General features: G+C 50.7%; 2 protein-coding genes across 2 annotated transcripts; one reads left to right on the top strand and one right to left on the bottom strand.

The window, feature by feature from the left end:
* Positions 1–978: 978 nt before the first annotated feature.
* Positions 979–3,505, bottom strand: PRR30 (proline rich 30). Its single transcript, XM_037528367.1, has 3 exons — positions 3,164–3,505; positions 3,025–3,080; positions 979–2,751 (listed from the first exon to the last, which is right to left on the bottom strand). The coding sequence occupies exon 3, from the start codon at positions 2,412–2,414 to the stop codon at positions 1,209–1,211; it is 1,206 nt and encodes a 401-aa protein (XP_037384264.1). The 5' UTR covers positions 2,415–2,751; positions 3,025–3,080; positions 3,164–3,505; the 3' UTR covers positions 979–1,208.
* Positions 3,506–9,725: 6,220 nt separating this feature from the next.
* Positions 9,726–16,780, top strand: TCF23 (transcription factor 23). Its single transcript, XM_037528382.2, has 3 exons — positions 9,726–10,092; positions 10,813–11,055; positions 12,714–16,780. Exons 1-3 carry the CDS (start codon positions 9,871–9,873, stop codon positions 12,876–12,878), a joined length of 630 nt encoding a protein of 209 aa, XP_037384279.1. The 5' UTR covers positions 9,726–9,870; the 3' UTR covers positions 12,879–16,780.
* The last annotated feature ends 3,130 nt before the right edge of the window (positions 16,781–19,910 follow it).

Here is a 19,910-nt window from a genome sequence, read left to right as displayed (position 1 = left end):
CAGCAGTGTACTTCGGTCTTTCTGCCTGCTCTGCTCCCTGCTCTGGCTCTGGTGAATTCTCTCACCCTCCCGCGCTTCTGACTGTACCCAGTGCTTGTATAAATAAATAAATAAATCTTAAAATAAATAAATAAAAATAAAGGGCAGGTTTATTAGGGAAGGGATAAAACAGTTAAAGACACTGGTATAGACACAAGTGGGCAGGAAGAGCTGCCCCAGAAGGGACAGGTTTGCTAAGAGAGGCCTGCATGGTTGCAGGCAGGCGACCTTGATAGGTCACCAGCAGGCAGGAAACTGCTGCCCTGCAGAGGGAGATTTGGTGAAAAGAGGCACCTGCATAGTCACAGGTAGGCAGATGGGGTGCTGCCCCAAGCCTGTGCAGAGACTGCACTGATATGGTTTTCCTCTGTTTGGGAGGGGTCACTCCTTGTGAGCTTCAGTTGGTTGCTAATTTTGAATAACTATGTAGAATTTGAAAGGGACCAGAGATTTTACAATGGGCTCAGTCTCCATCTTTACATTTGGGGTCTGTTGGGCTCAATCTCCATATCTTTAGACCAAACCTCAGGATACTAGCATCTAACGTGCCTCAGGATACTAGGGGATACTAGTGTCGAATCCCTTCCCTAATAAACCTGCCCTTTAAATATAACTAATGTCTCTGTCCCATGGAGAAACCTGCCTGGAAAACTCACATGTTGCTGAAACGGGAGCTCTGGTGAAACCTTTCCCAGAGTGAAGCCCAGGATCCCTGCACTCCAAATCTACAGACTCCAAAAATAACATATGGTGCCCAACATGGGGATTTTCACATCATCTAGCGCCCCACACATGGAACCCACTGTCCTTGGCCACTCAATTTTCTTTGACTCTCCCTAACCCCCACCTGTTGTTGGGGTCTGCTCCCCATCTAACCCCCACCCTTGTGGGCACAGCCACTCACTCTGCTCAGCATAACACGGACACAAGTATTGCAGGGTTAGGCTTTATTGGCTAAAGGTTAAATGAGCCCTTGAGTGCTCGTGGTCCTCTTCAGCCAGGAGAGAGCAAACTCCACAAGGGACTCCCAGGATTCAGGGCTGGAGAACACACCTGACCTCCAGCCAACCAGCCCTTCAGGGTATCTCGGGGGGTCCCTGATGTCTGGGGCCTGGCGGGGATGGTGGTGTTTGGAGGTGGTGTTCCGGGGAGCCTTCGTGCCTCTGGAGTTAGGGTGGTGAATTTAGGAGAATGCGTTCTGGAGAAGCAGGCCTCTTTGGGGCAGAGGAAGGCCTGGGCTTCATGGAGGTAGTGGCCTGTTTTGGTGCCTGAGGTAGAAGCCCTGAACGTGGGGTGGAGTTTGGTGATTGAGGGCTTGCAGATCTGAGGCTCCCGGTCTGGGAGGGTGCGCCTGAAGCTGAATCTGCCGGGCCCTGAGCCACGGGGGTTGGAGCTGCCGGAGACTGAGATGCCGGTGGTCGATACCCATGGGCCTGAGCGGCCTCTCCCTGAGGCTCTGCTTCCTTCCGCCTTCTTTCGGGCAACAGATGCAAGGCCCTGGCCTGGCCCCGAGCCAGGCGAAGGCCAAAGCCGATGCCTATTCGGAGTGGCCCAGATTCCAGGCCCTGCGCACAGGGCAGTAGTTGGGGGAAGGCAAGCAGCCGGGGGCCAATTTTGTACTTGGGGGCGGGGCAAGAGGGAGTGCGGGGCCGGAGGCACACCAGGCACACGGGATACTCCACGACCGGGGCCTGGCCGTTTTTGCCTAGCCACAGGCGTTGCAAAAGCAGCAACCGCAGGTCGTGAGCAATGCGTCGGTGCCCCAGGTGGGCCACCAGGACCTGGGCTAGGGCTCCTGGGTCCCTGAACTCTGCAGGGTCCCTCTCGCTTGCCATGCATCCCCCCACCACTCCAGGGGACCTGGTGTCCCTGTACTGATGCCAGTGCCATGTCTGGCTGTTAGGGTAGATCCCGCAAGAACGTGGGTGGGGGCTCGGAGACGTGAGAGTGGACCTCCGTGGGTCTCCCTGGTGGGAGGGAGACTGGCAGCGTGAGTTCAGGAGGGATTTCTCTGGCTGGCAGGGGGAGGAGGAGTGGGGAGGAGAGGAGTAAAGTAGATGGGAAGGAGAGGGGGAGCGTGAAAAGGGGATGAAAGGGAAATTCTGATGGAAAAAAGTGGGAGAACTTGGGAGAAAGGAAGAGCAGGGATTTAGGACAAAGTCAGAGTTCGAGTCAGAAGAGCAGAAGTGGGAGGCAGGCACATGAGTCCTTGGGGGCGGGGTGCAAGGTTGCCAGGAAAGGGGGTGTGCTTTCTGGGGAGACAAAGGCCGTAGGCTCGTGGGAGGAGAGTCCACAGGTTGTGAGGGGCTCTGCAGGGTGTGCCCAGGGGATGCTGCGTTCCGTAGCAACACCTGCTCCTTGTTTTGAGGCAACATCGCCTTGAATCCAGGAGGGATTGGGGTGTTAGGACCAGAGATTAGAGACCTGCAGAGTCAGGACCAATATCTCTGAGGCCAGATGTGGCTGAGAAATCGAGGCCTCTGTGCACAGTGTGGCTCCTGCCTGGTGTTGGTACAACTGCGGGTGGCAGGTATAGCAGCAGCCACCTCCAGTGTCCAGGCAGGAGCTGGGATCTGAACTTGGCCTCTCACTTATTTGCCATCAGCCACTGATGAGGGATGTGTGGGGCCGCAGAATCCGAGCGGCCTCTCGGGAGCCGAGGGGCAGCAGCAACGATGTGGGTGGGCCAGGGAGGAAGACACAGCTGCCGACCTGGAGAGAAAGAAAAAGAGCCCAAGATATTGGGAGAATCGTGCGTTCCTGGCTTTGCTTCACGCGCTCATTTCCAGGCCGATTTGTCAAGAGCCTAAATCCATGTCACCTTTCGGTTCAGAACAGCTGCAGAATGGTCCAGGGAAGGTGAGAACTGGAGAAATAGGGAAGGAGGGAGGAGGAGGATAGCATGGAGTTGGAGGAGGTGGTCTGGGGGCTGAGGGCTGGGATGGGGCTAGGAATTGAGGGTGTTCTGCTGTGGGGGGCTCTTACCAATGAGGGTTGCCGCTCTGAGATGTGCTTCACAGGCACTGCAGTGATGAGGGGACCTGGGAAAGAGGGGAACAGAGTCACCACTGTACCAGTGGGTACAGCTGTCCTCTGCCACATATTTGTCACCCTGAACTCTGACCAGATCTCTGTCTGAACCTTCAGGCTTCAGGACCTTTCCCGGCCCTCCTCCTGCCAGTCGAGGTCTTCCGAAACGGGTTTTTGTTCTCCTAAACTCGAATCAGATTTTCGGCAAGCATCCCGGTATCCTGCCCGTCTGATTCTCCTGACCCCTGGCCACCCCTAAAGCTGGTGTCCTTGGCTCAGCCTGGCCACAGCCAAATGGCTTATCACCCCCAGCAGCAGCAGTAATGTGGGCCAGCTGATGAGAACCTCCAGGAGACAGGGACTTTGTCTAAGGGGCGGCGTTGCCGCCCCCCTTGGGAGCTGGTAACCCCATTCCCTGGGGACAGTTCTCCCTGGCATCTAGTGCCTATGTCACAAAGGTCAACTGCTTACCTCATAGACTCTCCTGCTCAAGGTTCCGGGAACTTCTGTCTGGCTGACCCTTGACAAAACTGAAGGAGGCAAAACTCTCCTAGGGATTCAGCTGCCCTTTCGTGCACAAGCTCCGCCTTTGCTCTCTGCTCCCCCACCTCCTCCAACCAAGGTTCTCCCCAACTATAGAGTTTATTTGAGCTTTCCCTTCTGCTTCCTGCTTTCCTTTGCTTTCTAAGCAGTGGCTTATACTCTACATCCTCCGCCCCCCCTTTGGGATATATTTATGTTTTAATAACTATTTTCTTTTTTTTTTTTTTAAAGATTTTTTATTTATTTATTTATACAAGCACTGGGTTCAATCAGAGGCGCGGGAGGGTGAGAGAGTTCACCAGAGCCAGAGCAGAGAGTAGAACAGGCAGACTGACGAAGAACACTGCTGAGGGGAGCAGCGGGCGGCAGGAGAGGTCTGCGCACCATGCGGGACCCTCACCTGGTGGCCAGGGATCGAACAGGCACTGCAGAAGCTGCGGGCAGCTTCGCAACCCAGCGCTCAACCACTGCGCCACCGGGGAGGCCCAATAACTATTTTTTTAACAGCTTTATTGATATATGATTCACATACAGTACAATCTACCCATTTAAAGTGTACTGACAGGGCCTCCCCGGTGGCGCAGCGGTTGAGCACTGGGTTGCGAAGCTGCCCGCGGCCTCTGCGGCACCGGTTCAATCCCCTGCTGCTCCCCGGCCACCGGAGGAGGGTCCCACATGGCGCGCAGACCTCTCCTGCCGCCCGCTGCTCCCCTCAGCAGTGTACTTCGGTCCTTCTGCCTGCTCTGCTCCCTGGTCTGGCTCCGGTGAATTCTCTCACCCTCCCGCGCTTCTGACTGTACCCAGTGCTTGTATAAACAAACAAACAAATAAATAAATAAAACATACCTCTATTAAAAAAAAAATAAAGTGTACTGACAGGGAACCTCCCTGGTAGTGCAAGGGGTTAAGACGGGAGCTCCCACATGGCACAGCAGACCTCTCCTGACTCGCCCACTGCTCCCCTCAGCAGTGTATTTCACTCGAGCTGCCTGTTCTGTTCCCCACTCTGTCTTTGCTGAATCCTCTCACCCCCCACACTTCTGGCCTGTACCCCAGTTCTTGTATGCATAAAAATAAATAAGTCTTAAAAAAATAAAAAAAAAGGGCCTCCCCGGTGGCGCAGCCGTTGAGCGCTGGGTTGCGAAGCTGCCAGCAGCCTCTGCGGCACCGGTTCGATCCCCGGCTGCTCCCCGGCCACCGGAGGAGGGTCCCACATGGCGCGCAGACCTCTCCTGCCGCCCGCTGCTCCCCTCAGCTGTGTACTTCGGTCCTTCTGCCTGCTCTGCTCCCCGCTCTGGCTCTGGTGAATTCTCTCACCCTCCCGCGCTTCTGACTGTACCCAGTGCATGTATAAACAAAAACAAACAAATGAATAAATAAATAAATAAAAACATGCCTCTATTAAAAAAAAAGTTTAAAAAAAATAAAAATAAAATAAAGCTCAAGCCTTTAATGCATTGAATGAACCTATTTAAAAAAATAAATAAACTGTACTGACAGGGTTGTGAAAACTCACTACACTGTAATTATAGTATATTCTTGTACTTCCCAAAGGAAATTCCTTACCCATTAACAGTTACTCCATTCCTCTTTTCCTTTGTCCTTGGAAAATATAAATCTACTTTCTCTTTCTATGGATTTGCATATTCTAGACATTTCATATAAGTGGAACATAGACAATATAACCTTTATATCTTACTTTGACTTAGCAAAGTGTTTTCAGGTTTCATCTATGTTGTAGCATGTATCCTTACTTTTTTATTGCAAAATAATATTCCTGTATCTGGATATACCATGATTCATTTCCCCATTCATCAGTTGACAGGCATTCTGTTGCCTCTACTTTCTCAGCAATTATGAACAATGTGTCTGTGAACACTCTTGTGTAAGTTTTGTATGGACAAATGCCTCATTTTCTTGAGTAGATACCTAGGAGTAGAATTGCTGGGTCACAATGAATATAGTTGCTTGATATGTAATAATGGGGTTATAGTCTGAGAAATGCTTCATTGGGTGATTTCGTCTTTCGAATATCATAGAGTAATTACAGAAGCTACATGCTATAGCCTACTACACACCTAGGCTACAAGGGATAGCTTATTAGGACAATCACCCCATTTTACACCTGACTTAGACCAAAATGTGGTTAAGCAATGCATGACTATTTTACATTTTGACAAACTGTCAAACTGTCTTCCAAATTGGCTGCGCCATTTTTCAGTCCCACGAGCAAGGTATTCATCTCATCTAGAAACACCTTCACAGACACTCCCAAAAGAATGTTAAACCAAATATCTGGCCACCCCATGGCCTGGTAAAGTTGACACATAAAATTAACCACCATGAAATATAAATGAAAGATGAGATGTCCATCCAAGGGTCTAGGATGTCTGGTTTAGAGGAGGCTTTGCCCATATCAGTATTTCTAATATTCTCTCTCTCTCTCTCTCTCTCTCTCTCTCTCTCAATACCCTGAAGCTTTTTTCACCCCAGACAATTAATCTAATAAAATCAGGAATGAGGGGCCTCCCTGGTGGCATGGGGGGTTAAGACGCAGCACTATGAAGCTATCCGCAGCCACTGCAGCATAAGTTGGATCCTCTGGCAGGGAGGTGACCCACATGGGACAGCAGACCTCTCCTGCCTCACCTGCTGCTCCCCTCAGCAGTGTGTTTTGGTCAATCCGCCTATTCTGCTCCCCACTCTGTCTCTGGTGAATCCTCTTACCCACCGCATCTCCGGCCTGTACCCCAGTTCCTGTATGCATAAATAAATAAATCTTTAAAAAAAATCAGGAATGAGTAAAAGTATTTGTGTAAAGTGAGAGCAGGACCCTTAAGAAAATGTGCGCAGTGGGAAAAGAGAATCAGGCAAAATCTCAGTCATATCAGCTTTAGGAAAGAGATGAAAGTTGAGACCCAGCCATAGGAACCGAGGGGTTTCCTGGGACATGGGACTTTCAGTGCTAAAATCAAGACAGATAAAGTGGGACAATTGGTCTCCCTAGAATTTAAGTCCTTTTGGAAAATAATCACATCCTTCAGGGTTATGAGAACCCCAATTTAAAGATTGCTGTCCTAACAAAAATTTTCTTCAATTACAATTACTTCAGTTTATACCAACCACTCTCTCCCTTACATTGTTTTCATTAGTATATGCTTAGTAAAACTTTATCAACCAAATGAAAGTGAGTTAGACATCTAAGTATTTGGCATCTGCGTTGGGAACATGATACTGCAACGCAGTTGTTTCAGTTTGCTAAATGTTTTTGTTGCAGGTGTTATCTGCCACACCATCTTCCCCCTCACACCTCCAACCCTGGACAAGAATAGTTTGTTCTATTTCTTTCAAATGTATATCATGTACTCTTCCCAGTAATTTACAAATGTCTGTTGAGAGGATGAATGAATGGGTACATTGATAGTTATCTGGGAAGATTTGGCTTTTAATTTTCTTTGCTGTTTGGGCTGTACATTATAATATGAGAGAAAGGGGCTGCTTGCACAGTTAACTTTGGTTTGGGGGGAATCATGATTTGAGGAAAGGTGTTAGGCACCTACAGAAAGGCAAGAGTTCATCTGGGGCCTACGCCCCAGTTCTTGTATGCATAAACAAATAAAAATAAATCTTTTTTTAAAAAGAAAGAAAAAATATATAATCAGAATCCACATTGTTGATGTTGCATGAGAAGTCATGTAGAGAGATCTGCTTGGAAGTCAGAAAGATGCTTGATGCATGGCCTCAGAACAAGGGAATTTGGGCAAATGAGTTGATTACCTAATAATGAGCAAAGAGCAAGCTTCATTCATTCTAATAGAAATATTACTCAAAGTCGGTTCCAGACTTGCCTCTTTGACTCATCTTACTCTTCCAGAGTTGATTCACAAATTCTCTCAAACGAACTACTGTGAGACTTGCTAGGTGGGAATTGAAATTTGCACATATGTGAGTTGTTTTTTGGAAAAACACATGCTCCAAAAAGTCCAGGCCAGATGGGACTTGTGGCCCAATTTTGAGATGACTTTATTCTTTGCTTCAGATGAAGATCTTAAAATGTGGCCAGTTGTTATAGAGAAGCCAAGTCACCTGCTCCAGCTCTCTTGCTTGCCTTTTTGCTGGTGGCTTTGTAATTTGCAACAACACACAGAGGACTGAAAGTCGAAGAATCTCTGAGTTGGGGGGTAAAGGAAGAAAAAGGTGTTTGAATGCAATTTACCTTATTCCCAAGTACCTATATGGACCTGAATATAGTCTTTAGGTACCCACCACATAGATTTTCCCAAATTGCTTGTATTTCCTTCTTTGTAATTGAAATTTCTAGACTGGGGGTTATAATGATGCCCATGTAGTCTGATTTTATGAAGGCTCTTAGTGGAAAAATGTGTTGAAATAGCAGCTTGAAATACTGTGGTTTTTTGCCTTTATTTCTTGTTATTCTTTGAAGTTCAACAAATAATACACAAATTGCATTGTATAAAATACAAACGACACAGAGGTATACAGAGTGGAATGTATAAAAGTCAGCTTTGTTACTGTTCCTATTTTCACTCTTTCCAGGAATACCCACTATTTGTATTCTATTTTTGGATATAGCTAAAATCTTGAGCTGATTAATTATAATTCATTTTATCTGCTTATATACCTCTATCAGTTTCTGAAAGGAGTTTGTTCAGATCAACAATAGTTTTTGATATTTTTTTATTTCTTCCTGCATTTCTGTCAGTTGTTGCTTGATTTACTTTTGAGACCATCTTATTAGGCAAAGATGGCGCAGCAGACCTCTCCTGTCTCACCCGCTGCTCCCCTTAGCAGTGTATTTCAGTAAATCTGCCTGTTCTGTTCCCCACTCTGTCTCTGGTGAATCCTCTCAGGGCCCCCACCCCACACCTCTGGCCTACACCCCAGCTCTTGTATGCATAAGAAATAAATCTTAAAAAAAAACAAAACAACAAAGTAGTGAAATACCAAAATGTATTTAATCACTTCTTTCTTGATGGACTTTCAGGTCAATTTACTTGTCTATTTTCCTTTCTCTCTGGTTGGCTGGGGTCTCTCTCACTGGAGCTACATCTACCTTGGTTTCTCTGTCCTCTCTGCACTTTCCCCTTACTTATTTTGTCCCCCATGGAGCTTGAGGTTTCAGAGTAAGGCACATGTAAGATGGAGTCTACTGAGGACAGACAGGGTCCACCGTGGCAGATTCACTCTTCCTGCAGCTTCTCTTAGCTTGCTGTGTGGAGCATTCCATGCAACTCAGCAAAAAGCTGGCCGCTGCCTTCAGAGACCGGATGTCAAGTCTGGGGACAGACCCAGGAGTAGCCCCCCCCGAGGCAGAACAGCACTGGAGGAGGAGCAACCTTCCAAGTTGCCAACCGCCTGGTTTTCATCCTACTTCCCTCACTTGGACGACGTTTGACATTGGGCAAGTTATTTCACCTTCTAATACCTCCCATTTTTCCATCTGTAAAATGAGGATATGAGTCTTTTTTCTTAGCAGACTGTTTCGAGAAATAAGATAATGCACATGTAAAGTGCTGAGCACCGTGCCAAGCACGTAGTGATTTAAGAGCATGGAGCGGTTAGCCAGGGTGCAGTCGCACATGAACGGGGTTACCTTCCAGCGGGGCGACAGGGGCACTGGGCTCCGTGGGGTCGAGGAAATGCTCTCAAATGAAGGGCATAACTCAAAAGATAGGCAGCCTTTGCCCTGGTAGAGTAGGAAAAAGGCATTCCGGGGGGGTTGGAAAGGTCAAAGTTTAAACCCTGGGCTGGAAGCAGGAGGCACGACGGGGTGGGGGGAGGGGTAGGACCCTGCGGCTGGAAGGTCGTGCTCATTGTCAAGAGGGATGTACGCAGCCAGGCTTGTGGGACAGAGAAGGAGGTTCAGGGCCCATCCACACACTTGAACCCCAAAGCTGAGGTCACAGGTCTACCACAGGACCGCGGTGAGGGACCAGCCAGGCTCCGGGAAGGAAGCTCCTCTCCCACTCACCCTCCTGCCTTCTTCAGCCAGGGCCTCCTCCCAGGGCTTGGCCACTCCCAGCGTCCAGCACCTCCACCCCTCAGCCATTTGGGAGGCAGGCAGGAGGCTTTTCGCGGGGGCTGTGCCTGGTGGGCGGTTTTCCCAGAGCAAAGAGTGAAGCAGTACTGAGTTGGCGTCAGCTCCCTCAGATATAGACATTGCTGCCTGACCGGCCTGCCCCGGCCAGCTTGAGCCCAAGGGCTGTGTCGGGCACTGTGCTCCCGCCCGGGTGTGGCATGTCACAGAGGGAGGCCAGAGGGGCACCAGCCATGCCAGGAGTAGGGCATAGCCCAGCTCAGGCCAAGTGGCAGTTGCGAGCAGGCACTGACAGGAAGAGGGGCCGCCTGAGCAGGACAAGTCAGGACCTGTGGGAAGAGACCAGCTGGAGCACCCAAAGGTGGAGCAGAGCTGCCCCTAGCCCACGGGGCGCCAGGGCTAGGAGCCTGGCTCGTGGCAGGGTAAGGACATACTGGACCTGCAGAGGGAGCTGAGAGGCAGGGGCTGCTGGGGGTGGGGGCTGAGATGTCACCTCTCACTCATCTGCATTAACCCTTCCTGCCTTAGAGAGGGGACACTGGCTCCTTGGACTCCAAGACTCTTATCCCTTGGGATAAGTCAGAGCTGGTCTTCACCAGAGGGCAGCCCTGATAGCTGGCCCACATCACTTCTTTACAGGAAACAGGCCAGGAGGGTTGACTGGATTTTCCAAGGTCCCAGAACAGCAGTTTTGACCCCTGGTTTGGTATCTCCTCCTCTTTATTGCAGTTGGCTCTTCATCACTGGATTTGACTGGGTCAAGGGTCAGTCCTACAGAGCAGGGTGTGGTTCTGTGCTCCCGCTGGCCCTGGGCACCCAGCACTCTGATAAGCAGGATTCAGACTTGGGTGTGGATGGAGCCAGGGCTAGGAGGAGGCAGAGTGGTTTATTAGGAAGAGTATAGGACTCAGGTTCTGAGCCAGGTTTTCCATCCTGCTGCCATCTGACCCCAGGCAAGGCCTTCACCCATTTCCTTTGGGGGTAAAAAGCAGCAGGGCTGAGAACCCACATAGATGGGGCAATTTCCTTTGGTCTCTACTGTTCAGCTGATACTCAGGCAGGAGACCTTGCACTAGAATGTTCTTAGTGACCACGGGCAGATGGGGGTCCACTTAGACCCACTCTCCTGGGGTCCTCTACAGAGTGAAGCCAGTCCTGAGAACGCTGCGCGGGAGCGGAGCCGGGTGAGGACGCTGCGCCAGGCCTTCCTGGCCCTGCAGGCCGCTCTGCCTGCTGTGCCGCCTGACACCAAGCTCTCCAAGCTGGACGTGTTGGTGCTGGCCACCAGCTACATCGCCCACCTCACCCGCATGCTCGGCCACGAGCTGCCTGGCCCTGCCTGGCCACCCTTTCTGCGCGGACTCTGCTACTTGCACCCTCTCAAGGTAGGGCTTTGGGGAAGGGCACTCAGGAAGGTGCGTCCCCTGTCCTGGGCAGCGCTGACCTGGGGCCGGCTGCTTCCTGCTTTCTCAGCAGGAGAGGAAATAAGATGGGCCCTTGGGGCTGGGCTGACACAGCTCTTTTCGTGTGGTAGGGTGGGAGATGGGATTGGGAATGGCTTCGTGAGAATATAGTTGCTCCAAGAGGAGGCAGATTCTTGGAGACCCCAAGACTCTGGCATGTTTAGTAGCAGGGGATAAAAGAGCAGCTGACAGGGCCAAGGTCTAGGAGATTCCTAGATTCTAGGGGCGTCACGTCATCATACAGGGCCTCCGTGTGCTCGGGGGTTCTGTCACAGGAGAGAGACCCACTGAGAAAACATCAATCTAGAAGCAACCAGGCTGGGGTGGAGGTGGGGTGGCAGTGGGGTGGAGGGGTTTCCTGCATGCACCACTTACCTGCCCCGACCTACCTTCCTGGAACCTCAGCTTTATTTTATGTGAAAGGGAAGATAACATGAACCTTGCTTCTCTTCCAGGGGTAGGAAATGAAGTCCAGAAGGGAAAGTATAATGAACATAATCATCATCACAGTAACAGCTAACCTGTTTGGGTGCTAAAGTTATGCCAGCGGCTGGGCTAACTACTTTAGTGCATTTTTATCTTTTAATCGGCACAAGAACAAAATGAGGGTTACTTGACAGATGAGGAAACTGAACCCTGAGCAGACGAAGTAGGTAAATGCAGTTTGTGCCCAAGGGTGTCTGGCTAGACCCGATCTCAAAGCCATGTGGTGTTTGCAGAGTGTAACTGTGTTAGGAGAGCAGGTCCGTCTTTGCCCTCGTGGACAGCATGACTCATTCCCATCAAGGATACTTCTCACTCTCTCCCCGCAACACCACAGCTCTGAAATGTCTTGAAACTTGAGACTTTCCCTTTCACATAAATAAGTAAAAAGCCAGCATTTGAGACTGAATGAAATGCTGACGGGGGTAACTGGCGCGGGGCTCTGGGTGGCGTGGTCATTTCTTTAGGTGGAAAATGGCTGTCAGGGTGAGACCCTTGCAAGTAGCAGGTTTATGGTGTATGGAAAAATATGCTGAAGCGTGAAGACCCAAAAGCCAGGTTAGGGCTAGAAATCTGGCAGCTTAGTGGGGGGGCCCTCTTGGCCCCCAGGTGGAAGGACTGCCAAGAGGAGGGCAGACCTCAGGGCAGTCACCCTGGCGTTTTCAGGACTGTCCATGCTGTTGCTACAAGGAGGGATAATCCTTGGCGGTCCCCAGGTTGGAGGGAGTGGGCAGCATTGGCATCCGGGGCATTTGGGCTGGGGGCTGCACAAGACAGGGGTCAAGATGGTTCCATGCCAGTGCCCCAGCTCTGCTGCCCCACCTCTGCCAGTCCCTGGCTGCTTTAGCTCTGCCATCTACCTCCCTTCCCTCTGTCGGGGGCTCCTTTGGGGACCCTTGCTCTCCTTAAATGGTTCCTCTTGTGGCTCTCAGCCAGGCTCAGGTGGTCATGCAATGGGTGGGCCATCATCAGAGCAGTTGTCCCAGGAGAGGGTGTCAGGGAGGGAGGTGACAGAAGGCCAAGTTTTGGGGTACCAAGGTTCTGGGCTCCAAGAGGCAGCAGCAGGGAGCATTACTCACTTCCCATCTTTATTTCAGAAGTGGCCGATGCGATCTCGCCTCTACGCTGGTGGCCTTGGGTCCCCTGGCCTTGACTCCAGCACAGCCACCACCTCAGGTCAGAGGGCCAAGGAGGCAGAGATCGGGCTTCCAGACGCTCTCCTTCCCACCTGGACACCCTCACCAGCTCTTGGTGACAAATGAGCATCACCCTCGCCCTTTCTCCCAGACTGCGTCTCCAGCTCAGGGACCTGGATTCTCTGCCGGACCTCAGCTGTCTTCACTCTGACTCTCAAACATCGCGCCCGGTCAGGCTCAGCAAACAGGTTCCAGCGCGCAGACCAGACAAAGCAGTGGGCCTGTGTGTGGTAGAGAGTATTGCGGGGTACAACCCTCATCTTGGCATCAGCGGGTGACTGCCTGGCGGCAGCTGCAAGGGAAGTGAGGGAGAAGGGGTCTGAATAGATTGGCAGTTGAGTTAAGGCTCCACCCCTTGCTTTTCTCCCCTAAGGTTCCCACAAACCCTCCGGAGATAACAAGACAGACATTGCTGCTCAGATGCCAAGGCAGGGGCCGAGGATGATGGCCTCCCGGGGGCTGATGGGAAACCCAGGGATGAGCTGGGCTTGTGGCAGAGCTGGGCTTGTGGCAGCCGTGAATGTGACAAGAGCTATTGCCAGAGGGAAAACTGAAGAAGGGAACAAGCTTTGTTATTGACCAGGAGATGCTGCCTCACCCAAAGTCAAAGAGGCAGGGAGGGGCGTAGGAGTCTGGTCCCTGTATTGTGGTCTCTCCAGCTGCCCCTTGTCACCACATCTTCTTCCTCTCTGGGCCCTGTCCCCTTCCACGCTTTCTTGATGAGTTATAGTTCCAGGTTAAGCCATAAAGCCTACATTGCTTGCCTTCCAGTTTCTAGAGAAGCTTTTAGATCGTCCCAGCTGCCTTGTTTGAAGATCTTTCCTGCAAGCCGCTCTGCCTGAACTCCCCGCTCCCCAAACACAGGGCTTTGCATTCTTCAGGCCCCCAGGCCTGAAGGACCTTAAAAGGAGAACACGTTTCTTTTCCAAAGGTTGATAATTACAGTCTTCTCTTTCCATTATGTTAAAAACCTAACCTCCAGGAAAAACAAACAAGATAGTTCTGGGTTCAGTGGGGTTTTCAGCAGGATTTTAGTCAAAAACTTGATGGGCCCTGGAGTTATTTCTGCAATGTCTACAAATGAGCTCTCCAGGGACAGCTCCTCTGCCCCCCAGAGGCACTGCCCTTCCAGGCTCCCCCTATGTCCCACATGGGGTGCCAGAAATCTGATAAAGCTGTAGCTTTATTTTCTGTCCCTCCAGAAATACTCTAAGGACTATCAGGCATCTATACATTTTGAAAGTAACTTTCCAGATCAGGTGTAGCTGAGGTCCAGACAGAGAAGGAATCACGATTGTTAAATTTCAGTGTCTCGGAGTGGGAAGGGATGGACAGGCCAACTGGAGTCCCACAGGGTACCCTTAGACAGGGCCCCACTGCCCCCATGAGTATAAAGGGGGTTCTGGGCAGCTCAGAGTGCCCAGGGTCTGGGTTCTAGCCTGATGAAGGGCTGTCCCTCCACGGGCTGGCCAGGGCAGCAGAGGAAAAGGGGCTGAGGGGTGACTCAGCAAGCTGCGGTGGAGGCAAAAAAGGAGACACAGAACGTCCCAGCCTCGAGCTGCATGGGATGTGGGAGAGCAGCTGGGCTGTGGCTGGAAGCCATGGGGAGAAGGCCTCGGCCAAGGCTGTACTCGTAAATCTACCAAGTCTCTGCTGAGGGGCCTGGAGGGCCTGTGCAGAATTTCTGCTGGGCAGCTGGATGGGGCCAGGCTAGGGCAGAGACCAGGTGTGGGTGGGCATGAGCACAGTGTTCTTCCCAAGACCATAAAAGTCCAACTCAAATGTTCTATTTTTAAGTCAACTAGCCTGTCTTCCTGGCCGAGCTCCAGGGTGGTAGGAAGAGGCAGTGAATTTCCTCCCAGGCTGGTAGAACACAGTCCTTTCCTGGGGAGGAAACAGGGGTGTACTTCGGGAGTCCCCCAGGGCCCAGGATTTCTGAAACTTCAGTTTAGAGTCTGCTCTGTCCTGCCTTGCTTAGGCGCAAGCCTTGGTCTAGTAATAGCAGACCCCTCCGGGGTGACCACATCACTCTGTAGAGAAAACAGAAGGGCAAAGGGAGGGTGAGGTTGGTGGTGGGTAGAAGAAGGGCAGGTGCCACATTTGTATGTTTCTAGGACTGCCTTGGGCTTTTTCCAGACAAAGGTGTTTTCCTTGGTGACTAGGACAGTCCCAGGGGGCCCAGGAGAGTCTCCTCCAGCCAGAGAGCACCCCACACAGTCAGACAGGGGGGCCAAAGGGCTGCCAGGGGCCAGGAAGAGCCAAGGCAGAGCATGAATGGGAGTAACTAGAGGAAGTACCAGCCCCAAGACTTGCATCCACAAACGAACCAGAACCAGGAGTAACCCTTCCTGCTCAGCAGCAGGTGCTCACGTGGGAAGGGTTTATTCCCACAAGGGCTGGGAGCACAAGGTGGACAAAAGGTAGTTGAGACTCAGGTCCAAAGTCAGCTGTCACTCACAGGGCAGAGAGGTACATGGGAAAGAGGCTCCAAAAGGAAACAGGAGCACAGATGACAAAATGACACGAGGTGGCCTGGCTCAGGCGTCGGAGTGCCACAGGATGGGCCCCAGGAAAAGGGGAGGTTGAGGTTCCAGTTTCCCTGCCCCACCCAAGGGAGGGTGGAGCTGGAGAGGAGACTGGAGAAGGAGGGAAGGAGGATGGAGAACAAGGAGGAGGCCTGGAGGAGGCACGTGGAGCAGAGAGACATGGAAAGAAGCTGCATTTGGTTTTTGGTCCTGGACTGTTTGAAACAGATGTGGGTGAGAGACCCGTGGGGAGGTTAACAATGGTGACTTTTCTCTTAATTTTGATTTTGCTCTTCTCCTCCCAGACTTATCTGACTGTTTCTGACCTATTTTTTTTTTTTTAAGATGTATTTTTTGTTTACACAAGTGCTGAGGTACAGGCCAGATGCTGAGGTACAGGCCAGATGAGAGGATTCACCAGAGACAAAGTGGGGAACAGAACAGGCAGACTGACGAAACACACTGCTGAGGGGAGCAGCAGGTAAGACAGGAGAGGTCTGCTGCGCCAAGTGGGATTCTTGCCGTCCAGCCAGTATCAAACTTGCGCTGCAGAGGCTGCAAATAGCTTCACGGTGTGGCGCTCAACCACCCTGCACCACCAGGGAGGCCCTTTCTGACTCTTTTCTATGGTTCCCCACTGGAAGGTGCTTTAGGCTTGTGGCAGGCTTTCGGGCCTTGCTCTGGGCCAATTGTTCAGGTGGACTTTTACCATGGGGGGGATGGGTAACTTCAGGTGCTTGATTTGAAAACTATATTCTTTGTCTTGTCTGTATTGCACACTAATTGTATTAAATTTCCTTTCCATTAAAGGTCTATATGTTTTGTGTTGACGTGGCGGATGGCAGAACCTATTTAGAGAAGGCAGGCTTGGGGATTCTGGGGTGCCCCTCTCCCTGTCCTGTAACAAAAGGGACAGTTGGAATGCTTGGTTAGCTTGTACCCATTCCATCCCAGGTGCCCATGACTTGAGGGCGCATGGAGGCCATGATGGTGAGGACCACTTCCCCAGAGCTGACTGTGCATGTGGAGGCTTACATTGGCCAAGGGGGAACTGAGTATTAAGGTAGAGAATGCAAATTGGTCACTAGAGTGATTAGAAACAGACGAGCTAGTCTTCTCTGAGAAATCTCTTTCCTCTCCCTCTGAAGGAGTGTGGCAAGAGTGAGTCAGAAGGCTGTCTTCTTTCTCCCTGGTGGTACAAGCACTAACCCCAGGGACCCTGCAAGGTTAGTGTTCTAGCTCAGGGTTGACAAAACTACAGCTCGTGGGTCAACCCAGCACACCCAACCTGCTTTTGTAAATAAAGGTTAACTGGAGCACAGTTGCACCCTCTTGTTCACGTGGTGAGCATGGCTGCTGCCCGCTGGCCCCACAGGGCTAAGGGTCCAGCCCACATCCCCTCAAAGACAAAAGACTGCTGAGGCTCCTACCGAGTCTCCAGCGCAGCCCTCTGTTCTCTCTGTTCTTAGGGCTCCGAGCCCCTGGTTTCCCCCTTACCTCCTAGAGCTCAGCCAAGAAGCCTGACAGTTACAGGCCTGCAGGAGCCCACAGCCCTCTGAGCGCCAGTGTGCAGACGCCTGAGTGCCCTTCCACCATGCGGCCTGTTTCCCTGTGTCCCCATGGCACACCCCCTCACCAGTGAGCAGACGGCCTGGTCCCGTAACCCCTGCTGGGGCAATCACAGGCCCCCATGCTCCAGCTGGCAAGTGGCCCCCAAAAGAACTGCTGTGGACTCTTCCTCACTGATGAATATATTATCTCTTCTTGGTGGAGCCTGAGTTTCCTATGCCCCCTACTCCCAGGCTGGCTGCTGGGGGTGCTGGGAAAGTGAGCCCCCTCTGAGGAACTCTGCCTCCCTAGCCCCATATCAGCTCCCCCCAGCACAGCGAGGGGTCAGCCCCTGAGCTGCAGGCTCTGTGACTATGACTGCAGGAGATGACCTGAAGGACAGAGGAGCTGCCCAACAGCTAGGGGGTGGGAGGGCACCGTGGGGACAAAGCAGGAACTAAAGGCCAGTGCCACTGAACAAGCAGAGAGGTTATGAAGGTGCCAAGGCTTTCTCAACATGAAAAAAAATTACAAAAATTATGGTGGGTGACAGGAATAGAAACAGCCTCCACAGTAAAGATGTGGAAGGAGAACCCGCCGAGTAAATCAGGTTGTCCTAAATGACCCGACAGTTATATTAAGGCTCCAGTGGGTCAGAACCTCTGGGTGGGGCCCAAGATGGGTGAAAATAGACTCTATGTCACACAACCCAGAAACCACAGCTCATGGCACGGCGCCTGGCAGGGGCCCTAGCATTCTGAGGTCCTTGTGAAAATACAGACATACTCTCTAAAGATGCAGACTTTAAATAGGACTTGGGGAGGGCGCCAGCCGTGATGAATGTGCTCAAGACAGGTGAATATAAAGCTGTCAGGGCCTGAGTTTCTCTGACAAGAAGTGCAGGAGCATAAACCAGAGGTTAAAGCAAACCTCGGTTATAACCCCCCAAGTTTTGGCACAGGCCGAGCCTGCCAGGAAGGATTACATCTCATCCTCAGAAGTCACTGGCACTGGGAAGGCTGCCAGATGTGGGCTGTGCCAGTCAGCAAAACGCCTCTTGTTTGCACAGCCAGGCATACACGGATGTACTACTCCACCAGCTGGCCAAGGAGGCGAGGCACCCTCCTGAGCAGTCCCACCACATGTCCCTGGGCAATATCATGCCACCATTATTTCCCCAGACATAAGCAGACCAGGACAGACTGTAGCTTTTAAAGGTCATCATAAAAATATGCCATTGACCTTGATAGGTGAGACCCTCATACATTCTATGAAAGGAATATCTATCTACCTGTGCTTGGAAAGGTAGATGATACATGGAGGGGGCGGGAATGGTGTTAGTGAAAAATTATGGAAATATGAGGTTGTATTTTGATGATTGCACGATCCAAGGTGAAAAGATTCTCTTGGGGTTCCTGTTGTATGTAAGCCATAGAGGGACTTGGGGAGAAAACTGGATAACCCTTTTTGAAAGTCAGTGTCACTTATTATGAGATCTTGACCTTGCAAATCCTCCCAAGAAATCAGCTATTAGAAACACCCCAGTGACGTGATGGGTGTGTTACTAACGACACGCTTGTTGAAGACCCAGGAGGGAGGGGGCCTCCCTGGTGACCTCCCTGGTGGCACAGGAGTTAAATTCTCAGTGCTAACACCTCTATGGCCTGAATTCAATCCCTAGCCAGAGGGCTGACCCACATGGCACAGCAGACCTCTCCTGTCTTCCCCGCTGCTCCCCTCAGCAGTGTATTTCAGTAGATCTGCCTGTTTTGCTCCCCAGTTTGTCTCTGGTGAATCCTCTCATCCCCTGAACCTCTGACCTACTCCCAGTTCTTCTATGCAAAAATAAATAAATAAATAAAAATAAATAAATAAATAAATATTAAAAAAAAAAAAAAAGGAAGTAGAAGAAGACAACGAAGACCTAGGAAAGGCACTGGTCTCGTGCATAATAAAGAGAAGCCAGAGTTAACAGCGACCTTCCACGAACAGCAAATATACTAAATCAGTCATTATATGTTGGCCTCTCAACGCCCTTTGGAGAAAAGTGTTCTTTCCAGTTTAAAAGACATAGATATTGGCAGGATCTCCTTCATCCCCCACCACCTTTACTGGAGGCTATTTTTCTTCTAAGTATTATAAGGATGATCTTTGTACAAAGTCAGAACTGGAATTGTTCAAAACCCGCCCACAAAGACCTATATTGACAAAGCATCTATGTTGAAATATCTATCCCCTCTGGCTACTTTACCAATATCTTCCTCACTTAAATTTACATCTCAAGCCAGGAAGATCATGCAGTTTGAAACTACTCTTCATTCTTCCTAAATTACAACTGTGAACAAAGGTGGCTCTGATCTTGATAGAAGGGAATCAATGGGGTTTAAAATCTGTTCTCCCAGAGGCTTTATTTCCTCCTGACTTGACGTGGCCCTGGGTCACTGTCTCATTATTTAGCACAATAACCTCTATTCTTGCAAAGCTTTCATTCACTTTGTGCTCAGTTATGTTAGCTACACAATTTATGGAAGGATTTTCTCCAGGACACTCTAAACAAACATGAAACAGAGCAGGAAAGAGAATACTTGGGTTTGTAAAACACACTTGACTGATTGTTTGAAGTAGAAATTACCTACCTCTGGGCCTCTCCTGATTGCGCAGCAGTTGAGCGCGGTGCTGTGAAGCTGTCCGCAGCCTCTGCAGAGTCAGTTCAATCCTGCCGGCTGGCGAGGGTCCCACATGGCACGGCAGACCTCTCCTGTCTCGCCCGCTGCTGCCCTCAGCTGTGTATTTCGTCAGACTGCCTGCTCTGTTCCCCACTCTGTCTCTGGGGAAGCCTCTCACCCCCCTGCACATCTGGCCTGTACCCCATTCTTGTATGAATAAATAAATCTTTAAAAAAAAAAAAAGAAAGAAATTACCTACCTCACAGGGATCCTGAATGAGTGACATATTCTTAGAAAATTTATTGGATTTCCATTTCTGACAATATGATGAATTCTGCCTGACCATTTTTGACATGTGC

This window comes from Talpa occidentalis, unplaced genomic scaffold (genome assembly GCF_014898055.3).
Source record: "Talpa occidentalis isolate TD23 unplaced genomic scaffold, MPIMG_talOcc4v2.1 talOcc4.5, whole genome shotgun sequence".
Taxonomy (NCBI): Eukaryota; Metazoa; Chordata; class Mammalia; order Eulipotyphla; family Talpidae; genus Talpa; species Talpa occidentalis.
This window is presented reverse-complemented; position numbering and strand designations above follow the sequence as displayed.